We start from the raw sequence: 23,857 nt of genomic DNA on the forward strand, positions 1-23,857 counted from the left end.
ATATCAAGGCGTACTTAGAGATTTATTAACAATTTGTTTTTAAAGTCATTGATACAATCATAATATTCATCGAAAGATTTCGATATTTAAATACAAATATTTAATTATTTAAATTATGAACGGTATTCAAGACAATGAACCAATACAATTTGACAAAACTCGTTCGGATGGAAGATCTTTTTATATTCTTCCCCTTCCAAATCGAGAAACTCTCGTATGCCAAATTAAAAACATTCCGGATATTCTACGTGACATAAAAAAGATTAAATGTTTTATAAAGGATCTTAAGTATTATTGCTATGTGATATTTCCTCTAAAAGAGCGTTTAGGAAGAATATTTTCAAAAAAATTATACTTAAGAAATATTTCGATTCATTGAATATTCTAGCCACTACTAAACAGTTTTATAAAACTTTAGAATATATGTCATTGTAACACAATGTGTCTAAATCGTCTACAATATTGATTCGTATCGAATAAATCTAATTAAGCGTGTCAGTCTAAAACGATGCTTGTTTTAGAACGTTCCTAGTCTACATCTAATTCGGGTAAACGATATTATTTCAATAGGTACAATCACGTAGTTTTAATTTGATATTCATTTATCTCATACGTCAACATATTCATAGATATGGTCAAGTACTCCTACATGCCACTCAGGTGTAAAGCTGTATGTCTAATGATATTATAAATGTCTTCCAATCTGCAATAGTATAGGATACAGATAAATTAAAATAACTATAATACTATAAACAATAAAATAATTTTAATATTTTGATGTGTTCTTTTTTTAAAAATAACGTAAAATGTCTAACCTCATTCTTTGTTCTGTACAACAAATCATGTCAACTTATCTTAGTTATATCATAGACTATTGCAGACTCAAGCGGTTCGAATCTTATGAATATCTTAAAATTAATTCACAGTCACCATTTATGCACATATATTTAAGTGCAACGGACCTACGAAAATACGCGGGGTCCTGCCGTTTGATAAAAGCAAATGACAAATTTTCATTGTACAAAATACATTTTCGCAAAATTACGAATTACATTTTTATCCTTATGGAAACTATTGATTTTAAGAATCATCAATTGACAAATAATTACATTTGACAAACAATTGATAATAATTATGCATATTGGTTAAGTTGGAACATAAAATAAGTTTAAAATTAATAACATTGGTTTGTATATCACAACATTTTCGATTGTGTTTTAAGAATAATGTTTATCATGTTTTCTTGTAAAATGATCATTTGTCACAGATTTTTCTCGAACATTCGTGAACCTAACTACACACATACACAAACGGAAGTCAATTGAACGTCTACATTATACACTGCATTACGCTAATTTGGCAAGAATCCTATTTGTACTCATGTGCGTGAGATGTGAAACGAAATCAATTCCTTTTTTTATATTTCGATCGCAAACCTAACATTAAGATAATATTACGACTATTCTTTATGAGGATTATTTTAAATTAAAATTGGCGCGTTTCCATCGGGATCTGTCATACGGCGGCGCTTATTATACAAATCAAGTATCGAGAAACTTTCATTAAAAAAAAAAGTAACAATAAGTTGTAATTAGATAAATATTCCAAGGGTGATTTTTATATTTTCGAAACTAAATATTATGTATAATAAATTCCATTGTAAAATGTCCAAAAGTTATTTACGTATTTCTTATAAAAATAACAATCTTCCTTGTCAAGTACTTCGAACATATATCGGGATAGAATAAAATTGGTAGTTCGTATTCAGACCGCCAGATGACTCTGTATGTCAGATTCCAGTAACGATGTATATTTGTGCAAACTCTATGGTATAGGATACGCGCTTACGACACCGACACGTTCGAATACTAAATTATTTTGTACAGGCAATATTTAGAATCGATGCGCACATCATTAAATGTTCGCGACTAAAGGTAAGAGCACATTGTCATTATATTAATATTACGTATTCATTACCGTTACAGACGACTACAATGCTTCATACAGATATACTCACAATCGATTATTCTTTAAAATAAAAACCACAATGTCAAATAATATTACATTAGAACATAAGCTTTATATCAACTTCGATAAAAATGTATCGTACAATTGTAGTGCATTTGATATATTTTGAACGTTGAATTTATTTATAAGAATCAATTACAATTTTAAATTTAGAACGAAAATAGGTTACATATTGTATTCTTTTAATCAAGTAAAGCAATAATATTCAAATGCACGGAAGCGAAGCAATTTGACCAGCATTTAATTTCAAATAAAGACTTAATGTTTGCGTAAGTGTGTCCTATTTCGCGGGCAAGCAACATATGATAAAACTTAATAAGCACTTCATTCAATAACGGTTATTTCATAATAAACATTACAATACACCGATTATATTATCAATTATATTTTTTTTATATATTAATAAGTTATTTCACTTACAATAAATGTGATATGTATTTTATTATTAATACGATACTCGAAAACAGCCGACCACGAGTTATTAACAAATACTCCTAAACATTCTAGATTTCAACAATTAAAAATAGCGATACGCCAATGAGATCTCGAAGATAAGATTTTAAATAAAAAAAAAATATATATATAAAAATCGTTTTACGAAAACTTCTCGTTTTCATATAACATACTTTTCGAATCGAATTCATAAAATTAAGTTCAAACTATTTTTATTGGTTAAAACTAATAGCTGGCGCGCATTGGTGATTAAAATATGAATTGAAAAAAAAAACGTAAATAATGAAAAAAACTGCAATATACAAAACTTCTAACGCCGTTTACAGATTACAATTAACTTTAATAAAATATCTTCGAAAAGGAAAACCTATATATGTTGAGTAATAATACATAATCGCATCTCATATAACTAAACTCAGTAGTAACCTGAAAATGTTTAAATGCCTGAACATTCCAATTAATTAATTTACGTTCATATTCGTAAACTATTTTAGTGGTCTAAAATTCATATCATGTTTGTGCTATGATCGGATTGTATATAAACGCTGGGGAAATGATCGATTTGTAATAAAATGGCTCACAATAATTTTACAAATGTCAATAATTAAAATAGTTCCTATACAGAATCATTTATGACGGTGCAAATGTCAGATGCGCCGTTATCTAAACATTACGTAATGTTCGTTATACATTTTCTCTTCACATTTAAAATTATATTTTGGCATCGAGCTATCGAGTCAAGCGATACCATCAAACCAATATAACTACTTTATAAATAATTATACAATACCTTTACAATACAATAAATTATTTTAATTTATATAATGTTATCTTTGGTGTGATCGAAATAAATGGAGCATGCGGTTTTACATTTAAATAAAGACTTACTTATAATAAACCACACGCCTAATTTCATTAAACATTTTGCACCTTCAGACTGAACTGACATTATTGGAAACAATAATAATAACAATCTTCTAGATAAATTCCTGATGACTTCACCAGCGCGTCCGTACCCATATCTTGCCTTTCAAGATTAGCCAACTACAGAGGACATATTTTATAAAATACACATATATTAAAGTCCCAAATGCCAATGTAACGGCAAATCCGATACCAACGGATTGAGTTCAAGCGCGAGCCCAGCGTGCTCTTCGTGCTTTCCGAGGCACGAGTTTATAAACTCCGCCCATTTCTAGACTCCCGGCTGATACTGACGAATTCTCGACAGAAAATCCAAGTACTTTTTCAAAGGCCCGACCTGGTTTGTAAACGTTTGTAATGCGTAAAAGAAGTTTCATTTCAAACACGTTCCTGTCATACTTAAAGGTGCAAATTGTTCTATACAAAATCTAAATCAAAATACAGTTCATTTCAATTATATTTTTATATAATATAAAAAAAAATACCGTAAATGTTGCAAATGCACAAGTTGTTGATTAGTTTATATACTCATATATATTTATATATATATATTACAAATCTAATTGAAATAAACGGTATAAACATTTTAAATATATCATACAAATTATACGTCCATCAATAAACTTTTAACATTACAAAAGTATATAGAACTATATACAAGCACATGAACAAGTCACGATTCAATACAAAATATAATAATTGTCTAATATATCAAAAAAATATATTGCGTTTCATTGATAAAAATTATAAATTAATTAATACAATATAATATAATTTAAATTAATTAATACGACAATACAATACACTAGTTGTAGTATATTGAGGATATACATATGTTACATTACACGTAAAAGAAATGTTTAGTTACAAATAGACGTATGATAATTGTATCATGTCATTTATTAGAAACTTGCGTTCTTACCAAAATATTCAATAGTTATTACTAACGAGTACCCAAATTTTAATAATAATAATAATGTTTTATTGCAAAACAAGTCATCAGTCCATCATCAATCCGCCAACAGCCCAGTCATAAAAGGCCCTTTGTGTCCCACACTTCGTCTTAGCCCTTGTTTTCACCTTGAGAAGGTTTCCAACTTATTTCTACTCGCTGGCTCATAGCGGGTTGATAGATAACCACGTGGTTATTTCATCCAACACACACAGATTTTTCCATCACCGAGTACGAAATAAAGAACAGATTATAGTAAGCCATTGATGCTCGAAAAATTTGAACCCGATAACTTGGCTCAGAAATCACGTTTCCATTCTCAAGTGACTAGATAAAAGCAACGACAGGGGTCTACAACTAGTGTTACACGTCCAAATTTGAATCAATGATTTGGACGCAGAGCTTCGTCAAATTAAATTATATGAGTAAAATCCACGATAAATAATAGCAAATTATAAAATTTAATACAATTTAATGGGCAAAGGTTTGTCTAAAGAATTATTATATATCTTTAGAAATAATTTTATTCAAGCAAACATTCCTAATGTTACTTATATTCATTAACTATCATTACGAAAATATGTGTTTCTATTAAAAATATCATACGTCTTTGTATCTTAAACAGTTACTAACTATAAATATAATACAATTACATTAAAATAAAAACAATAATTAAGGCCCAATCTAAACGACCGATATTTCGTCAGATAAATTATTTTAATCTATTAGAAAACACTATTAAACGTATTTATTAATATCAATCATTTTAAATTAGGCCTACATAATTCAATGAAATAATATTGCAAGTATCAAGATAGTTCGATTTGATTACAATATAATACTGCTTAGTTCCACAGCCTGGTTGTAATGTAAGAAAACCAAAGAAGGTAGACTATGTAGGTACAGACGGAATACGCAACATCCACATAAACATATCATTCTACTAGTAATATTACTATATAGTCCGTTACCCTTTATTAGCCATTTTTGATATTTCTCCTAAGCTCATTCATATGAATAAACTGAGGGTTAATATATAAAAAACGCCTTCAAAAAAAATCCACTAGTATGGTATTCCGCCTGTTTGTAATTAATTAAATAATTTTAACATTATATTGAGGTCACTATCTTATACCACTCAGTAATATACAACTTAAATAAATTATCATAATAAAGGCCAGTTCCTATATTAATATAAATTAAATCAACCGAATACCGCCAACCACAGAACGTAGTGTTCCATGATGATTTAATGATGACAAATAATATAAATTATAAGCAATTATAGGCAAAAAATATTCGCTGATTAATGTAGGAACCGGGCATAAGCCATCGATAGAGAATATATATTGGACGTATCGTGAATGCAGATCTACAACGAAGACCATGGACATAGCATTTGATAGAGTTGCTAGGAGCGGGGACAGATTTTGATCAGTCGCTCGACCAAACATAATCATAGTTCGATGAGTTCGATTGACCTCAAAACCCAATTTGCGCAGGATGATTTAAACAGATTATACAAAATTGTTTTATTGTTAGTCCTTAGAAATGTCAAGATAGATATCCTTGCGCTTACAATGTAACAAGTAATGTGTACTTTATAATAGATGTATCTTGTTTTAAATGAACGAATTTAGGGGTGAGTCGGACCCACCTGTCATCCCCACTTTGAAATGCCTATGACAAAGGCTCCTTTAATTTACATACGGGTCACCGGTCAAGGTTTTACTTAAATCTCAGCTAGAAGCTCCGAGTAGTAGTGGGTGGCGCTCAGGTAATCTAAGAGACGTCTGGGGAGCGGCAGGCTGCTAATCAGATCACGCCGCACGTACTTTAGAATAACAAACCTGAAACAATTTAAGTGTCACATTTTAATATGTTCAAACATACCTAGGTAAGCTAGAGAATTATTTTTAAATAAAAAATTGTGTCACAAAATTTTATAGCAAAAATTAATTGTGTCTATGGTTAAGAAAACTTTTTAGTTCAAACAAAACATATCCTGGAAATTGACGATGTATTTTTATAATTATTTCTTAACAAAATAAAAATGTCAAGTCGCTTGATTATAATAAAAATGAAGTAATAATGTTTTATAAAACTTTAACAAGATTTTTCTACCGACATGTAATAAATTGTTCGTTTTTAATTCTTGTTTTTGCTCAAACTTAGTTAAAAATTTCCAGGGCCGTAGTCTTGTTTATTTTGTGTTGAAGAGTGATTTTTGACCGATGAAATAATTCTCTGGAGTTGAGGTCGTCATTTATTGTAAGCAGGATATAAAACCTTCAGAGGGTAAAATGATCCTTACATTCTTCGATAAAGGTAATAACAAAATCTTTTGATTATTTGGTATATTATTGAACCTGTATATTTTGTACTGCAGGTTTTTATACCGTATAGACTAGAAATTTAAATTTATAATCTTCAGGTCGCAGGGCTGCAGTTTGCTATCTGACTGGACCCAGAATCCAGCTGGTGCTTTGCCGAGGATGCCGTGTTTGTTCCCTTAATTATAAGATCTATTCAAGTATAACTGGAAATTTACTGATGTACCCTCTTTTTGTTTTATAAAACCCGAAGTGCAAATTTATATAGAGACATTATAGAGTCATAACACGCGCTTAAATATTCAATTTTAATAATATAAATTATAATTAATTAACATACAATAATATTTCAAACTTTCTTTTATCCCAAGTGACCCACGCTGAGTTTAGCTGGCATTATTTGTATAACATATACTTTTTTCCTTTCGTAAAAAATTGCAACAAGTTATCGAACAAAATGACACATATATTTTAAATAATTATTAATTGAAATAAACAAGGCTAAAAATATTTTGGATTGGCATATAAAATACGAAAATACTTTTTCTCAGCCCTATATATAATAAAATATAATATTAATATCGTGTAATTAAAATACATTAAGTTATTTATCCCATAAGCACTAGTATGCATCTCCTGAGGAGGTAAAGTATCTAGGTATAGTTTGTTCCCAAATAGGAGGCAACATAAATCGATATAGTCATGGTCTCCTGCTGATCGTCGTCATTTCTATGGCTTAACGGTTGTATGATTACTTAATGTGAGAGACGTAATTTGAATATGGACATGGCCTTATACAGAGTTTGTGTGATAATTCAAGAGTAAGAAAAACAGTAACTATATGGCATAAAATGACGACTATACATATATATATATATATATATATATATATATATATATATATATATATTACTTAATATCGTGGGTAGACTTACACTTGACCAAAATTACACTTGATCATAAGTTAGTATTCACTATCATCTTAGACTGAATACTGATTCATGGCTCATCTAGAAGACTGTATGCCGAATAAAGTTAATAGCGAAAAAGTCGACATTGTTGCGCTCAAAGCATCCGGCAATTCCAACAGCAGTTATCGTATCAAAGTACATCCCAAGCTGAGTCACGCTGGTTGCCAAACCTAATTTTATATATTTTTATTTTTTTACTTGCAGTGTTATAAACAAAGAACATAATTCAACACCGTCACGAGACCATTACCCCTAAGGTTGAATGGAAGAGATCGCTCAACAGCGATAAGACTACCCTAAGTTGTGACATCTGTTATTTTGTATTACTGCAACAGTTTTGTCTAGATATGTAGCAAAATGTTATTAATTTTACTTCAAAAACAAAACAAATGACGCGAGAGCAAACGAGTGATGGCGCTTACGACATATGTAAAACGGTATTACGAAATATTTTTTTATTCACCCAAGATAATTAAATAAATCGTCGCAAAAATGTTAAACCTAATATTTCAAACAACAAACAAAAAACTATCGATATTAATAAACCAGCTACTGTTATAATCAGCAACACTGTAGCGAGTTAATATTAAAAAAAAACAATGGATGTATGATTGCATGAAAAAAAAAACATAAAATAGAAATAGCGAGTGAGTGTCCATATGATGGTGAATAATTCCTTGTACCGGATATTCAAACGTGATGTTCAATTTAAAATCTCATTAAAAACCGTTCTGCAATTCTCTCGACTTATTACCGTCCATATAAAAAGCTTTTATCGACTTTTAACTAAGTCTATTAAATTACAAGTTGTATGAAACTAAAATTGAATTAAATGTCTTTCATTTAATAATGCATAGTAAGTGGTCTGTAAATATTTTACTGATGTATAATAATTATACACGCGCTTAATAACATTTCAATAAGGTCTTTGTTTACCAGAATAAGGATACTAAATGCATATTTAATTTTATTGTGAATGTTAAAAATGAATTCATCTAACAAAACAAAGAGATTAATATAAAAACAATATTTTTATTTCATTTATAATTTTCTAAAAGGATATCTCAATAAAAAAAAAAAAAAAAACAATATTTTAAAATGTTATTTCAATACCAATAGCTCTCAAAGAGCGCACTATAAATCAAATCAAATTTCTTCGTTAAAAATACAATTCAATGTTCAGGAATAGATACACACAGCCTTTAAATAATGGGAAGCTGCAACCTGTACGGAGGCCGTACGTTTCTATCGAAAGTGCGTTATGTATGGAAACTAAACTTAATTGAGTCCTGCAGGTTAACGAGATAGAGCGCTCGAGTGAGCTAAAAATTGAGGATCTAGTTTTAAAGTTAATTGAATTGTGTCGGCGTTTGCGACTACGTTTTAAAGTAAAAAAGTACAAATAAATTGTTACCAGGATAACACGCTAATAAAAACTAAATTAAACCATCAGTGGCTTGATAGGATACTAGGCGGTTAATATTGTGGGTTGGTAAGGAGTCTGCCCACTACAACGAATCAACAGCTTATCATACCGAAACGGATTAGTATACATAGACTGACTATGTAATAGTCATACCATAAAAAATAAAAAATCTTTGTTTTGAGTAGTAAGTACCATGACTGCATAGTACTTACTACTCAAAACAAAGATTTTTATGGTCTAACACTGCATAGTTGACAGATTCCTTCATTTGGCGAAGCACTGCTTCTGAATGTAAAGTAAAAGTTCGTTAAGTTCTCGTCAAAGGGCCTCCGACCTCCACTCAAAATAAGATTTAGGAGCATGTAGGAGCAAGAATAAAAACAAGAAAAAAATATTTGATACACGAATACTTTACCAACTATAGTAAATAAAGAAACAAAACAATTACTTAACAAAAAAAGTATACACTTTTTGTCTCTTTTTAAACTGAACAATAACAACAAAAAAAAGACAAAATAGATTTGAAAAACAATGATACAGTGATTGTTTTTCAAATCGGCTAAAAGCAATATAAATGTTATGAGTTGATTAAGGAAATAACTGACGCAGACCTGCGATGGTTATCTCCTTCAAAATAAATAGTAATTTCAGCAGGAATTTAAGTAAGTAGTAGCTATTAAAAAAACTTTAGATAAAATTTCTGAATTTTATTTTTTATTACTATTGTTAAATTAAAATTTCAATGCAAGTGTGCAATGTAAACTGTATTATTGTTACTTTTTTAGTTCCTTCTTCTCTTCTTCTACTAAGACATACTATGTCAATACATACATAGCGTACTGGAATTATACTACTACTAAATATATAAACTATGAACATATTTAAACACATATGTATGTCGACTTATAACTGTGAGTTTTGTGTGGTGAAGATAAAAATGCATCAAGTCTGAAATGCATACGGTCTAAAAATATTGTCTATGATTCTGGGCCAGTAAGAAGAGTATCAATACTTCCTGTGTAGATGAGATAGTAGAAATTGAGCACAACATCGAATCAAAAATGTTTGACAACCGAGAGCATAGAGCAAGACAAAAAAATATTATAAAATATAATATAAGGAATATATTATTTTAAGCATTACCTAAACGCGGACTATAATTTCAAATATTTATGTGATGCATTTAAGCATTTATCGGGTGTAAAGATAAAATATAGTATCTTTATTGGCCTGAGAACGGCGACCGAAGTTAAGGCAAAATCCTAATTTAAAAAATTTATGATTAAAGACAAAGTGCTTGCCAGATATTATTTTTTTTTAAATCACTTTTTAATTATTAATTATGTTTTTTGTTACATTTTGATATAGAAAGTCCGAAAAAAATTTATTAAAAAGCAGACTAAAAAACAGTGGTTTTTGTTACCTATGTAATAGATGTGACAAGCGAAATATTTTCATTTTTGTCATTCTTTATTCCGCGCTAGTTGGATGTAGACAGCGACGTAATAATAAAGGAAAAAAAATAGTACATCGTCAATTTAATTCATTTTTGTTCGTTATAAAATTCAGGAAAAGTTCAGAGTTTAAATATTCACAGTGTGGTTGAGTAAAAATGTTAGTTCGTTTAGAAAAACATATTGGGTTTGCGAATTTTCTAATTTAACTCACTGTAGCGCCACGAAAGCAAATCAAGCTATGGGCGATGTTTCTACAATACTGCACTGAGGGCAAGCCCTGATCACATAAAGTTAATTTCATTAAAAACCAGTACTGACAGCCATAAAGCAAACATATCGGTCCACGAGACATTTCTTATTAAGGCCAAGCTTACGATTACGAAGAAGTGGAGATGGAGGTGGAGAACTTTAACTGTAAGCTAACTGTCTTCCACCTTTAAATGAATAAATTTATAACGAAAAAAAAATGTAAACAAAACATGAAAATGATTACACAAACGTAAAGGAATCTTTATAATAATTTGTTCATTAACTTTTGTATGTGCGTTTTATGAAATTGAAAATGAAAATATCACAAATTGATTGAATCATATTCTGACAGTCGTTTTATCAGTATTTATTGTGAAATGCATAAAATAGCAGAAAATAAATAAAATAGTATTTATGGTTAAAGTCCTGTCAATATTTAACAAATATTTTCATTTTCAGGTCGAAAATTGCAAGTAAAATGAATTTTTATTTAATAGAAGGTAATGATTTCAGTGATTAATCACTGATATAGTTGTACACATTAATTTTATCATTTAATTTTAATGATAAAATTAAAAGAGTGTTGTATATAAGTAAATCAATTATTTTTTAAATAGAACAGACTATGAGGTCAGACTATGCACTTCGTCGTAATGCTATTTTTAAGTATAAGTAATATAACAAATATATAAAAATAAAATGTCTCACAGCTGGATAATAACTTTTGATGACCTGTTTTAACAAGCGCATTCCGCCAAATTCCTTTATTTTTTAAATAGGTAGGCGCTTGGTCACTGGTGATCTTGGTGAATTTGGACACCTGATGTCAACCGGTCAACACCGAGGTTGCACAAAGCTCTACTAAAATCGTTATATTTTTTATTACCCACTTATTTAGACATGTGATGCAAATTCGCATATTTCGGGTAACAGTTAAGTAAGTAATCGATTATTAATATTTTCTACTGTTACAGAAGCGAAATCGTCTTGGCCGAGATATATTACATTAATACGACACGCAATACAAGCAATACATAAATTTATATAAGATACGTCTCTAGATATGTGTCATAAAGAACATATATTTCAAATAAAAAGTATGCTTATATAAATACATATATATTGCTTCCCTCGAGATCAAATAAATAGCATGAAGGTTCACTACAGCATGCAAATGGACACATCTAGATTTGTAGACACCTCGGGGAACAAGTTTAAATCCGGGTACACCGGCTTTTGATATAATTTCCAAAATCTCATTTACTGTTTCCCTAACTCTGAACTAAATATTAAACGGATTTGTATCTGTAAGCGTTTGTAAATATTCTACTGTTAGGTAAAAGCCTTATCTCGCCCTAAGGTGGCTAAGGGACTAGTGCCGATTATATTGTATGCATTCAAAACATTTTATATGACTAAAAATATTGCTTAGTTTATTCCAAGTGTGAAATTAAAATAATGTATTAATTATGTCAAATTAATTTAGAGATGGCATACCTACACCAAAATCGTCAACATTATGGTTTGATGCATGTATATGGTCAGCACAAATATCATACTATAAAATTCAAGTTATGAATTCAAGCAATGACTATAAAGCTGGCTATTTTAGAGTTGTAACTTCTATTCGATTTATTATTTTTATTACCTTTGATTATTTATATGTTTAGACTGTCAAAGCTGAGAACGCATCGGAAAAAAAAGTAACCAACATTATTTTGGCTACTAAGTACTCGCATACTATTTCGTTCACGTTTCAGTATTTCTAACGTTTCTAGAGTTATATTATTTTACTCATATCCTAAATATAAATAAAAAATATTGGACAACATCACATACATTACTCTAATTCCAATGTAAGTAGCTAAATCACTTGTGTTATGGAAAATCAGACGACGAGTAACGACGGTACCACAAACACCCAGACCCAAGACAACATAGAAAACTAATGAACTTTTCTAAACTGACTCGGTCGGGAATCGAACAAGGAACCTCGGAGTGGAGTACCCATGCAAAACCGGTGTGCACACTACTCGACCACGGAAGTCGGCAAATATCCTGAATAAACAATAATTTTAATATTACAATGTCAACGTTTTGTGAAAATTAAATGTATATTTAAAAATAGTCTGTTCATATGTTAGCTTATAAACCCTTAGAAGAAGTGATATTGTTAAAATATATATATTGAGGTAAATTAATTGCCACCGCGCGTCTTTGTCGCAATTATAAAATAACTTATTTTATTTTAATTTAATTTCAGTAGGATAACACAGTAGATACAAAATCACATCAAAAAGATACATTTCAAAATTATATCGGCAAATGTTCTACTACAGGTAGTCTCACCATGCACTACCACGTTGAACAATAGGTGTTAAAAATATAAATGAAACATAATCAATGATTCGAGGTGAGAATTATAATATATTTTGTATTATATATTATGGTAATATGGTATAATTAATTTTTTACGAGTAAATTTTATGCGATAATCTTGGCTTATGAGAACGCAACCTTATTTGTTATCGTTATTAGTTGACAATTCTCATTTCATTCTTTTTCATAATCGGTGATTGTGATGTAAGCTTGTAACCTTTTGTGCTAATAATATACGTTCGTTGCATTTATCTAAGTAATCGTTTATTTATTTCCAAACCTAAATATCAACAGATAACATTCAATTAATTTGAATAGATGCTTGGAATAAAACAACATCAGAAAATTGTTTAATTACTCTAATTAATTTTAGATGATCAGCATATAAACTCAAGTCACAATCCTTAAATATTATATTTATAGATCATTAATAAATATATTGAAAATCAATAACCCTAAATTAAATCCTTGTGGGAAGCGAAAAAGCGAATGCTATAGAGTTGCGGTATGGATTACCAATCTAGAGATTCTTTATCTGATTTCCCATTAAATAAGTTTTGCACGACTCTAGCAAGCGATCTCAAATACCACATGATTTCAACTTGTTTAAAAGAATGCAGTGATAAAACTTGTCGAAGGCCTTTCAGAAATCTGTATATATGGTATCCTTTTAAAGGCCACTATCATACATTCAGAAAAATTACAAACACGAAGCTACAAATTGCATTAAGAGGGTTTACTTATAAAACCATGCTGATTGGCATTTATGTAATTTTTGTCATTGTTAAATCGTAAAATGTATACACGTATCCCTAATTTATAAAAATTAGGGGTTCGAAAATAAATAAAATTAGTAATTAAGTCTTATTTACCATATTTATAGAATTAATATATGCAAAAGTAACATTGTCCGTCTGTTACTTTCGCGGCTAAGACACTGAATCGAATTTAATGAAATTTGGTACGGAGAAAGCTTAAGCCTCAAGAGAGAGGATGCTTCTTAAGGCTTAAGCTTCCTCTGATACTATATTATACTAATAGGCTACTTTTTTTATTTACCCCTTCAAGGGGATAAAATTGGGACAAAAGTTCGTGTGTAACCTTCTATAAAATTATCGATTGATAATATTTATTAATAGTAAAGGATATTTAAGTTAATAGCTTGCCTTCATTTGTTTTAAATATTACTTTTAATATTTCAAGTATCAGGTATTTATTTTGTCATTTTAATTAGTCTTATCTTTGCGTGACCATATCGTCAAGTAGCTCTAATGGATTGGTTCAAACACTACGATGGGCTTGGATGCAGTGGAATAAGCTGCAAAGCCCTCTCAAAAGCGAAAAAAACTCTGTCCAGGCCTGGGGCATTTTCATATCAATAATAGTATAATCTTATAAGCTCACTGTAGCTGGTAATAAATATGAAAAATCCATTTCACTTAATTAGTTCTTGCGAATGGAGAGCTGGATGATTTTATTATTTTTATCAAATGTAGCAAATAGTACCGTAGACTATTTTGACAGTATGAGTGATCGATGTCGAAACCGAAGCAGAGCGAATTATAATTTTAAGCTTAAATTATGGAACATTACATCGTTGGTATTCTGTGATTTATTAATAAAGTTTATATGTAAATATTATGACTGCATGCCATCATGTAATTAGCATGACATTCGTTGCTTGCATCAATAATATTTATGTATTAAATGACAGATGAACTAGTGTTACCAGATTTTTATTTATAAAGATGTGATACGACTATAAGACAACAGCACAATATTTTCTGCCAGTCATCGAAATATTTAACTGTTAAAACATGATGCTTAAAAAATGTTTCCATAAATGCTGTACATTTCCCACATTGAAACTAAAACAATTCCGTTTGTGGTTCCGTGCATAGTATCACATTATTAAACTGTATACCTAGATATAATATTAGTTATATGCGGCTTCGTTTCCTCCGTCACCGTGGTATATGATCAATCTATCTATCATATGAATAATATCCGTCCATAACAGCAACGCTGCTGTATCCTCATTCATGTCACGTCAATCTTTACGATAAACGTACCATGAAATCATATTTCCCATCGACTTAACGAAATACACAAGGTGGAAATTGATGCAAGGTAAGTGAGTTCTATATCCGTTGTAAATGGGTCTATTAAATACCTGCTTTAATTGCGTTCAACCTGCAGATAAAAGTTGATTTAGAATAGTTTATGAATGTTCGTGAACAATGTTCTATTTTAAAGTAACTATAGTTTATTGTCATTTATAGTTTACCATTAAACAAAAATAAAACATAATATATTTTATTCTCCAAAAGTTATATCAAAAACATAAATGTTTAAAACTAAAAAAAATACTCCTTCGATTATTTGATAAATACGTTTAAAAAAGTACATGTACATATAATGAGTTCCCAATCGCGATGGTACTAATTGAACATCCCTACGCCAATTACTTTCCTTCATTAAGCTGAATGTGTATTTCCCATCAATTATAAATTAATGCATTTATGGAATTACTTAACAAAAACCTATTATGGAATTCATATAATATATTTTATTTTATATGCCTTTATACTGCCGCACACAGATTGCGCCGTGCAAATAACAGATACTCGAACTGTCTGAACCTGTCCGGTCTGCGAGAGGACGCGCACAGGAACAATTGCATAATGCCAGCGATCTGCGTGCGCGGGGCACCGTCACTCAGGATGTACACTTAAACGTAACCGCTACGCCGTGCGTAGCGTGATGTCTACATACAAAGCCATATCGCAAATATATTTATAAAATCGTATTGGTAAAGGGATTATTTTAGAAGAGAAAATATTAAATTGAAATAAAACACACAGGCTTTATATTACAGGTAATGTATATTATGGCATTTAAGTTTGATTATAAATAAATAAATGTTGGACAACATCACATACATTATGATTTCGGTCATGTGTCCGCCGTCACTGACGCGTACTCTTTTCACACACTCTTCGCAGTAAAAGAGGCTGTACTTTGGCTAACTATACAATTTTATGAATTTATCTACGTAGATAAATTCATATGTATGATATGTTCACGTGTCTACGTAGACACGTGAACATAAATATACGTAACGTTAAGTAAAGCCCCATGTCATCGTAATAATACAATGGCGTCAAATTACATCCTTATTTATGCCATATGATGTCTGCTGACTTTCTGTTAAAAATCTATTTATTATAACATTTTTATTTTTTTTTGTTTTAAAGAGTACTAGCGATGTCTTATCATAGAGAATTTCTAATATTCCTATTTAAGCAAGTGAGCAAAATCGATCTGCGACTTTTTACAACGCTAGGCAGTCCTTAAACCATTGCGCTTTTAAAAATATAAAATAACATAGAAATATTTTAGAGCGGCATCATATCCCTAAAAAATAAAGAGTTATGGGCAACGCTGTGAATAGGGATTCGGATTTAGTTTCGCCTTTAATATATAGAGAGCCCCAATTTTTCATCTGTGTTATTTGCCCATTTTTTTCCTCTATAAAATTATATAATTTATTAAATTTACACACAAATGTACAAGTTCTAACGTACTTCCGTATCTATTACGTTGACTTAACTAAAAAGCATATTTGATATAATTTTATAAAAGACTCGTACAGTTTTCCATGTTTGACGATGATGATGTATCTGTGATTCACAGATAGTATACACGCGACTGCGGTGACTAACACTTCGCAGCCTGATATAATAATATAATATCCGTTAGCTATACAAAAACCCTTCCTCCTGTTCCACGGTAGATGGGAAAAATATGTAACTAAATTTCACCCGTCCTAAGTAAGTTAACTCACGATGTTTTTCTCCTGTTTCCAATTAAGGCCTCGTAACTGATAGCCAACTTTTTACTAAAAATTATAATTTTCAAGAATCGTTTCTATTTTTACTTATATTTTTTTATCGGTAATGATTTAAAAGAAAATAGTTAATTTATTATATGCGTAGTTCCAATAAACGAGTTGTTCAAATAAAATAGCTCTAATCAAAGGAAACAAGAGACGAAACTTCTAGCTTTCTTCTTCACTGGGAGACAAATCTCGTGATAAAGGCTGCCCAATTTACATCGAAATGGCAAAATTACGCATAACAATAATCGTATTGAGATATCCTTCTTCCAAAGTGTGGGAAGAATGCTAAAAGATACATAAAAACTCCAACAAGTACTTAAAAATACCAAAGCGCTCGATAATAAGTGATTCTGACATATAAACAATCAAATATTGAAATCAAAATGCATAGTTTATATATCAATCAAGACGCATATTGATGCCGGAGTGTGCGTCCTGAGTGATGGCGCATCAAGCCCGCGGAGTCCTCCCCGCACGTAACCGATACCGAAATGTTTGAACCAGTCCGAACTGCGAGCGGGCGTGCACACGACCAAAGGCATCATGTTGACGGATCAGAGAGCGCGGTGCAACGTCACTCAAGATGCACACTCACTCAAATAATCTTATCGAAGGTGCTTGCCAACCTAAGAACTTCCAACTTTATAGATAAATATACGAATATAGCTGGCTACGAGACTAAGGTCATTCAATATTGATAACATCCTACCTATTGAATTTCAATTAATCGGGTCGTTGGTCAAGTATGAAAGAGACACTAGTAGCAAGCATAGAAAGGTGCTTTATATGCCTCACACTTAACATCCGATGGGACTGCAATGAGAAGGGACCGGAGGACTTGAACGGAAATTAGTTTCAACGGAAGTGTAACAATGCCTAAATCCTGTTCTCTGTTGAGATTTTTTTGACAAAAAAACATCAAATACATTTATCGCATCAACCCGAAATTTAAACGTTCTTGTTTTGCATTCGTAAAGCAGTATGCCCATTTTAATATGGAACCCCGTCCTAGGTTGAGTCAAATCTTAAGTTGTTTTTAACGTTGTATAATATAATTAATATTTTTAAGCAATTATTATTTTGATACCAGCGCCCAGTTAATGAAGTTGTCTTAGAAACTTAACATAATCTGAAAAAATAGTCCGCTTGACCTTGTCAAATGGAAAACCTAGCTAGCGCTGTTTAGGCCGTGTTTTTTAACTCGATATAAAGTATCAAAATTTCATGCTTTTATTCCATGCGTTTAATGTGATTGATAGCATATTGACAGTTTTTACACCTATGCTCGGTTGATAAAATGCCTGTTCTAATAACTTTAAAAAATGAATATGGGAGATACAATAAAACTAGTTAACCGCGTTATAATCTAAAATATAAAAATATTCAAAATGATTAGGAACGTTAAAAAATCAAATGTCTCGTACAATAAAGTGAAGTGAGCGAAAACTGAAAACACTTCTAATAATAATCCTAAGACTGCCTAGACGAGACGGTAATGAAGGCAATCTAAGTGAACAATGGGCAGTGTGTTCTATGCATAACGTAATAAATATGGAAACTCATCCTTTTTATAAATGGCGAAGCACAGAATATAGAAGACAAGCGCCTTTAAAATAATTGTCTGAAGGTGAATAAATAATAGTATATAGTTATAGGAAAAGCTACTCAATTTCTATCATATATAAGGTTTTGAACTTACGAATTTCAATAAGACGAAAATAGGAGAATCAATCGGCTTTAAATAAAACCGAGTATGTAATTAATGTGTAAGTAGGTAATCTATATACCTATTTGTAAAATATTTTTCTGTATGGCTATAAATTAAAGTGTAGGTGTCTTTGATTTAATGGTACTTAGTTTAGTTACTTTTTACTTTAGTTACTTGTAGTCGAGAGACTTAAATGACCATTTTTATTATTAAAAATATTTTTTTGCATTTAATTTTATTTATACCTGAACATATGTCAATTAAAAATTAAAATTGCTGTAAATGAAAGTAAATGAAATTTCTCAGCCCACCTTTATAAATTATTGTAATTATTTCCATTGGATTTCATATTTTTTTCATTAAATGTTTTATTAAAAAAAACGATGTTTTATTAGTTGATAAGTTATTCCTATGGACAAGCGATAAGTTAATTCTATTGACAAGCGATTCAATATATATAAAAAAAAAACATATATTGGAGTAAGTGCAATAAAAAATTGAATATAAAACTGTATTTCATTCCTGTCACGCGTGATTTTATAAATAAAATTTAAATTAATGCATGGCAGATATGAGTATGTTTTTCCGATTCAATTATACTAACTCATTGAAAAAATAAGCCATTTTCTATTTTAAAATCTAAAACTGCATTTGTTTAATAAAATTTGACATAACTCTTTACAATATTAAGAGAAAATAAAATGATTTCAAATGGCTGTTATTTTTACTTTACTTTTAATAAAAAAATATATAAATAAAAGATTTGGAATATGTGTATTTGACACTAAAAATATTTATTAATAAAATTGTTATAATCAACTCTAATTAGCAGAAACAATCTTTCTAAAATAAAAATTTCCTGCACTAACAGGATAATATTTTCTTTGTCGTAAAATAGAAGTTCCACGAAGAAAGCAAAATCTTCTACTTATAAAAGTAGGCAAAGGCAAACTGCTTCCTCCACTCGTTATGTGTAGGTACTCAATTTACAAGTAATACATTTTATACAAATACCTGGAAACAACTGCAAAATAAATCTCATATTTCCATGTATCTCATATTATCATATTCTCATGTAACTTCATATTTTTAAAATCATATTTATAATATTTATTTCTATATTTTCAAATAATTTGATAATGCTCATTCTTTTAAAATAAGAGTTTACATAACCATGAATTACGTGATCAATTCAATTGAGTATGGATGCAATAATAGTATTTAGTTATAGATATAAGAAAAGTAAATAAACATTTTAACAGAGATTTTTAGCTTTTTTATTATTTATAAACAGGTCCTCCATTCTAAGTAAAACATAATAATACAAATCTATACCAACGCTCTTTTAAAAAATAAATCAAGTTTATAAAAGTTGTCCGGTACATACACATTTAAGAACTCAATTGCAATCGGCTTACCTCTGTGGGAATTATCCGTGATTCGAATACGAGTACGTTTATTACTTAATTGAGAAGGCGATTTTTCCATGAGATGCATTTGTTGATTTGTAGGTATCAAAACACACATACAGGCGATAGCGTTTCTTCCGGTCGAATGTTTTAATTGATCGAATCATTTTGAAGATATTTTTTTTTAAGTTCCTAACACGTACCCAGTAAACAATACAACACCACTTTAGAACAGCACTAAATATTAGGACACATACCAACTAAATCTAATAAAAACATTAGAACGTTCGTAATTAAACAATGATGTATATTTGATATCACATATTTGCTTGAGGGGAGAGTAAAACTCAATCGGCTCATTAAAACAAACAATGAATAACACAATGGCCGATTTGGCCGGACAGCATGTTTTTATTGAGTAGAGGTTGTCATACTTAATTTTTCATTAAAATTTATATCATATATCAAATCAATTATGCTAGCTTTAAACAAACTTTGAGTTAACATATTTTGTTTCGTATTTCCTCTACGTAGTATAAAACGAAGTCGCTTACCGCTGTCTGTATCTATATAAGCTTAGATCTTTAAAATTACGCAACGGATTTTGATGCGTTTTTTTTAATAGAAAGACGAATTCGAGAGGAAGGTTTTTGTATAAAATACTTGGACAATATAGTATAAAAACACTGATAATTTTAGAAGTTTGCATTGTCTAATGACTGAAAAACTGTGAACGTTATAAGGCATTCTGTAGTGTTATATATTTAGTATAGCATTGCACCCGTGTCGACCCGTGCGAATCCGGGACCGGTCGCTAGTATTATATAATTATAACATATTTTACAATGAGTTTACATGTTCCAATTTATGAATATTGTGTACATTATATTGATTATTATTATATGTATGTCTTTCTAATTTTCCAAAACAAAAAAAAGTCCGTCGATATACACAATACCCGAAAGCCAGACCTGTTGAAAAAAAAAACAAAACTATGGTAATATAAAACCAATGCCAAGAATGGGCATTCTCCTTTCGAATTCGTAGGGAAAGTGCATTGTATTAAAATTGATAAATAATAATTTCCAATAAAATTCTATTACTTGACGCAATGAAAATAACATCAAACAGCGACATCGTTTTACGTGACAAAGTGCGAAAACAGTGGGATCATCTAGACAAGGACTGAAATGCAATGATTTAAACAACTATATTCAAAGTAAACATATCTGTGAATGAATTACAAATAGCAGGATTGACGTGCAGTTAATGGTCATATCGTCGATTTCGTATCGATTGGAAGATGACTTGAGTGACTTACCGATATTCGGATTGCTTAAGTCAAAACCGTTCATTTACACGTTAATTATCATGATATCTGAAGAGGGATGCTCGCAAAGGCTTTTATAAACGATTCTCATATGAAATCCACTTTTAATTTAAGCCTTTTTCCGTGCGTTTTTTTAAATCGTTTGCATTCGATTTTGAACTTGTTTATTCAACTTGTTCTGCTTCTAATAGCTCGTTACGACATAACCACTCAACAAATTGCTCTAAATTTAACCTTAAACGCTTTAAGGTCAAATTTAGAGCTGCGTGCATTGAGGATGTAGGTATCGTTTACATAGATTACGTTAGACAAAGGCATTTACGACGTGCATAAGTTTAATACAATATGTATTACAAATATGTACGTGTATTATGTACAAACGTACCTACTAGTATACGCCTGCGATTTTAAATCGAGGCAGCCTTTAAACGACAACGTGAAATATGATATTCCCACAAAAGCGGTACTATTTATTTAAATAAAAATCAGAACGTTAAAAGCCATATAAATCGTAATGAAACTAAACAAACGTGCGGAACGGCTATATTTTTACATTAAATTAACGTAGAACAAAGATATTTAATTTCGCAAATTGCAATATCAATTACACATTACATTTACATAAAGCGATTCTATCAATTTAAAAAACTCATCAAGCTGACAGTAATTAATATTTGGATGAGGTTTTAAATGGAAATATCTGTAACGAGTGGGGGCCGATGTTGATAAATCTCCCGGGGGTAAACGAAACGTTTCGTCCACAGGCTTACCGAGGCTTTAGTAACATAAGAGTTCAAATAGCGCGCTCTTTGAACCGCACGGACTGTTTATTCAATCTTAACGGTTTGAGGATTTCATTTTACCAACATGGAAACAGCTTTATTTTAAAAGCTTTTAAATACTTTTAAAATTCTTACTCACGTTCTGACGATATAAAATAGAATGCTTTGAAACTATTTTGTTTTGCGGGTTTGTCTCGCTGTGGAACAAGAGAACAGAGACATACATACAAAAAAATAATAACCCAACGTAATATGAAACACATTTATGATAAAAATAAAATTCACAAAATGTCATTAAGCTAAAGATGATGATTACGCCTTTTTTTGTAAAGCCATTGATTTAATAAATCTGAATAATAACTACGTTTTTAAATGAATTAAAAACTTTATAAATGTCTGTATGTAGTTACGCATAAATATTTATTACTTCAATTAGAATAAATAATCTTAGCGCTTATGATCTCCATCACATATAAATCCCACACATAAATATAAAAAGTTTCAAGGGTTATTTTTAAACGGTGCGGGTTAAAAAGTCAAAGAGAAAATAAACTCACAAAATGATAAGTTGAAACATTTCATCCCCTAACAAGCCCTCTCATAAAAATAATATATTTTATACGTAACATATTTAGTTTTATTCGACGTCGAATAAAAACTTTTTCAACTGGCGTAAAATTCGAAAACACAACGCTCGCGGTGAAAAATAATATAAAAGTGTAACAAGTGATTGAATACGATGAAAACATTCTATTCCCTTTCCAGCTACGATATTTCAATTGATTTTAGTTAATTTTCGTATGAAGTGTATTACAAACGATAATGAACGTAATAATGTATTTTTTTATCTCTATATCCTTTGGTTCAACTTAAGAGATACTGTTTGTTACATAAACTGTGACGTTAAGTGACACCAACGCATAGCAATGATACTGCGGTTAGCGTCGCGTCGCGTCGCGTCGCGTCGCGTAGCTAGAACTTTTCTAAGGAAGTTATTTAAACCGAATAAAGAATTTAGTGGAATAATTTGAAACATTGCATGCGTACTGATCATGTATAGATATATTTTTAAGATATTACATAACTTAATCAAATGCCGCCAAAGAGCACCACACTGAATGTCTTTGCCCAGCAATGGAAGGGCTAGAGGAATTATGGAAAATCAGAAATATATTACTTGCAAAGATCAAAATGTTTAAAACAATTGAAACAATTGAACCTCTACGATTATATCGACTATATCTTGCCTGAACAGAACATAATATCAGTTCAGGTATACAATATAAACTATTCAGTCAGTGAAGCTTTCCATTAAGTGAACGTCTCTAGTAGCATAACAATAATAATTGTTAGACTAGAGACGAACTATCGCATTGTAGTCGATAACGAAGACAAAGGCACATATTCTAAGTTATTGCGCTCAGTGTAGATACAATAGTAACCTATTACTCGAGATAATTACTAAGAGAATTTAATTCTTCAAAGAGAATTATTGAATATTAATTGTTCATTGAAATCATATTCAAATTTTCATCAATTGAATATTATTTGATAG

General features: G+C 30.3%; 1 protein-coding gene across 2 annotated transcripts in view; it reads right to left on the reverse strand.

Annotated features, from left to right (window-relative positions):
* Nucleotides 1–4,201: 4,201 nt before the first annotated feature.
* The window catches only part of LOC125076154, a 41,477-nt gene continuing 21,821 nt past the window's right edge, over nucleotides 4,202–23,857 (reverse strand). For both annotated transcript variants that reach the window (XM_047688139.1, XM_047688141.1), the window contains one exon: nucleotides 4,202–6,207. In XM_047688139.1, coding sequence (XP_047544095.1) covers nucleotides 6,090–6,207 — 118 coding nt within the window. In that variant the 3' untranslated portion in view covers nucleotides 4,202–6,089. The remainder of the gene's footprint in view (nucleotides 6,208–23,857) is intronic.

The sequence above is a fragment of the Vanessa atalanta genome, chromosome Z, assembly GCF_905147765.1.
Source record: "Vanessa atalanta chromosome Z, ilVanAtal1.2, whole genome shotgun sequence".
Lineage (NCBI taxonomy): Eukaryota > Metazoa > Arthropoda > Insecta > Lepidoptera > Nymphalidae > Vanessa > Vanessa atalanta.